Raw genomic sequence first — 3,369 nt, forward strand, 5'->3', positions numbered from 1 at the left:
GCCTAAGCTTAAAACTAAAGGGGTGTTAGAGCGAGAGATGACCGACTAGCCGGACCAGGCAGCAGTGAGACTAACATCTTGTTACACATCTTGAGGTTCCTACACAGGTGTTTTAGAATGGACATCGTTTCTCGGATCTTATGCCGGGAGACATGATCACGACGTACTATGCCTATGCCTGGCTATGGTAATACTAATTACTATCTCCGTTGGGCGCGAGCGTAACATATTTCCTACTGGCACTGTATTTCCCACTGTAAGCTCTTGAGACACATCATGTCACATGTCACATTCACACAAAACAAGATCATCAGAAACAATACCGTACGAATAAAAATCCATTTAAATTTCCATAGGCAAATAAATATACATGTAACATGTATAATCATAGATATTATAGAATATCTATGCTATCATAGATATATACAAATGTCTATTATGGTATAAAAATGTATAAACACACACTAGGGTGTCACTTTCCCCCGGGCGTAGAGGGAGGGTCACGTGATGAGGTCTCATGACGTCACTGCACAAGGCGTAGAGGGAGGGTGCCGCTACGTGGCAGCACTAGTCATTTCACAGTCTTAAACGTGATGACGTCTTATGACGCCACTGCACAAGGTCTATACTTAGCCCAAAGCATATAAATCAACATATATATATATATAATAGTGATTTATATGCTCTGCTTAGCCTTAGCTAATTTAATCTCGTCGTCGCTTCTTCACGGGGCTAAGGCGCAAGGGAAGGCCATTGTCGGTAGAGCTGTTTGCCCAAAGATTTCGTTGAAGTTCGCCCATCTTGACTATTGCGTCCTGCAAGCACGCCTCATCATCTACGCGATAAACGATATCCCGCACTAGATTGAGCTTCTGAAGAAACTGGTTGCGTAGGCTCGTAGACGATCTTGTCAAGGTACTAGGCCCGGCAGCATTCTCTGTCATTTTGGTACAGCTAACAGTGCTAACAGGCTGGTCAATGGTTACACTGTCGTAGTTGTCACCACTGCTGGCTGCTATTCCGAAGCCATTGTCGTCTAGAATGACGAACACACTGTTCCTGCACTCTGCATTCTCTGTCATTTCGGTACAGCTAACAGTGCTAACAGGCTGGTCAATGGTTACACTGTCGTAGTTGTCAAGCGTGAATGCGTGCGTGCGTGTGTGTGCATTTGACTTGTGTGTGTGGCTGTGTTCATTTGACTTGTGTGTGTGGCTGTGTTCATTTGACTTGTGTATGTGCTAGTGAACGCGTATATATAGTACAACGTCATATTATTATTAGAGCTGGCATTAGCTCCAAGAAACAGTGTGTCTATACTAAAACACCGTATTGACGTTAGTCTCATCGCAGCCTGATCGGTCTAAGCTGGCATGTGAGCTAAGGAAGAATAAAGGGTAAAGCTTACAAGATGTATAAGCCTGAGGGGAATTTTTGATTGAATTCTCATTAAATTGGTATTACATGAGCATTTTTTGCAAATGTGAAATGAATCACGCATAAATAGCATTAACACAACTTATGACTACTAAACAGATCCCTCTGCCAAGCCTCACAATTAAGGTCTTATGATCCAGTGACCAGATTCCATACTCTGGAGATCTTGGCCAAAAAGTCCAAGATTGTCAGCATGGAAAAGATCGGAATATTGAAATAAATATGAAATATCAACAGAAACAAGTAATTATAAAATTATATAATTTTCTATCATGTTTAGACCGTTCAGTGACCGGTTAGACTCAATAGTCGATGTAAATTTTATTTTATTCAACATATATTAAAAAGGGATGCATTGGTGGTCATAATGAAATAGAATACATCACTTATTTAATTATTTGTAATTACCTGTTTGTATTACACCTAGCTGTTGGTATTACACCTGTTTACAGAACGATTCCAGTGACAACATTATAATAGAAGTGTAGTGGCCCTAGAGGTAGCCGACTACGGTATGACAGGTGTTATATACGCGTGTTTAGTTGTGACCCTAGTTGTGTGGATTCATTGTTCGCTCCTGCCGTTATAGTACAGTAGATTAGAAAAAAATCGTTCAAAATGTGAAAAAAATATGAAAATTGGTACACTTGCATACTTTTGTATGCTCTTTCATATCTTAAAAGACAGGCGACAGGACACACATGATCTAACATTACAAACTTTGGCCGCCATCCTTGAATACAAAAATGCCGCCGACATTTCTTAAAAAATACTAATATCTCGGTAATAATCTTCGTACAGACTTTGAAAAATTGACTGAGAGACGTAATTTGGTTACTAGTCCATAGCAACAACGGATGCATGTGATACACAAGAGCGTTTTGACCCACATCTTAAATCAAAATGGCCGCGTCATTTAAGAAACAAAATATGCCTATATCTGGTTATAACTCCGTACAGACTTGAATATCTTACTGACAGACGCTAAATTTGGTTACTATTTTATACACACAACGTGATGCATGTGAACCCAAGGGCGTTTTCAGCCACCACTTGATTCAAAATGCCGCCTAAAAATTACCAAAACTTAGCAATATTCCGTCACGGAAGAATAGAGACTGTGAAAGTTTGCAGACTGGCCAGCTTAAACCGTCAGCGCCGCCCAAGTCGACACGTGCCGTATCTCAACCACGCGTTGAACCGATGAAAAACCACGCCTTTTATCGTGGAGTTCTAACACGCCATTTTAACGTGCCGTTCCCTCAAGTAAACCGACGTGTCACACAAGCAGTTCAAAACTCACGTCGCGCGCGAGCACGCACGCACGGCACATAACAGATTAGCTATACTACGCGCACGAGCACGCACGCACATAAACAGAAGCTATATACGCGCGCGAGCACGCAACGGCACCATGAATCCAGGTACCTATACCCGAGAGTAACCGCAAACGCGACATAACAGGTAAGCTATACGCCCCGCGAGACCACGCACGAACGCTAACAGGTACGATACGCCCGCGACAACGCACGCCACATAACAGAAGCTATATACGGCGCGCAGCACGCCATGCACACATAACAATAACCTATACGCCCGACGAGAACGCACTGCACGCACATCAAACAGACGCATATACGCGCGCGAGCACGCATGCACACTAACAGGTACGCTTAATACGCCCGCGTGAACGCAGCCACATACACAGAAGCTATATTACGCGCGCGCCACAACGCACACACATAGACAGGTACCTTATACCCCGGAGCAACGCACGCCCACAGCGACGCGCACTAACAGATACGGATACGCTCGCGCGACCACGCACGCACAGACGCGCACACAAATATAGCGATAACGCCCGCGTAAACGCAGCGCACATATACAACGCTGAGCTATACGCCCGCGAGAACGCACGCAACAGCCAACATA

The 3,369-nt window shown here is 43.7% G+C and overlaps 1 protein-coding gene across 1 annotated transcript in view; it reads right to left on the reverse strand.

The window, feature by feature from the left end:
• Positions 1–499: 499 nt before the first annotated feature.
• Positions 500–3,369, reverse strand: part of LOC106810784 — a 29,327-nt gene continuing 26,457 nt past the window's right edge. The window contains exon 5 of the mRNA XM_014814230.1: positions 500–1,140. Within this exon, the coding sequence (XP_014669716.1) occupies positions 705–1,140 (436 nt within the window). The 3' untranslated portion in view covers positions 500–704. The remainder of the gene's footprint in view (positions 1,141–3,369) is intronic.

The sequence above is a fragment of the Priapulus caudatus genome, unplaced genomic scaffold, assembly GCF_000485595.1.
Source record: "Priapulus caudatus unplaced genomic scaffold, Priapulus_caudatus-5.0.1 Scaffold473, whole genome shotgun sequence".
NCBI lineage: Eukaryota > Metazoa > Priapulida > Priapulimorpha > Priapulimorphida > Priapulidae > Priapulus > Priapulus caudatus.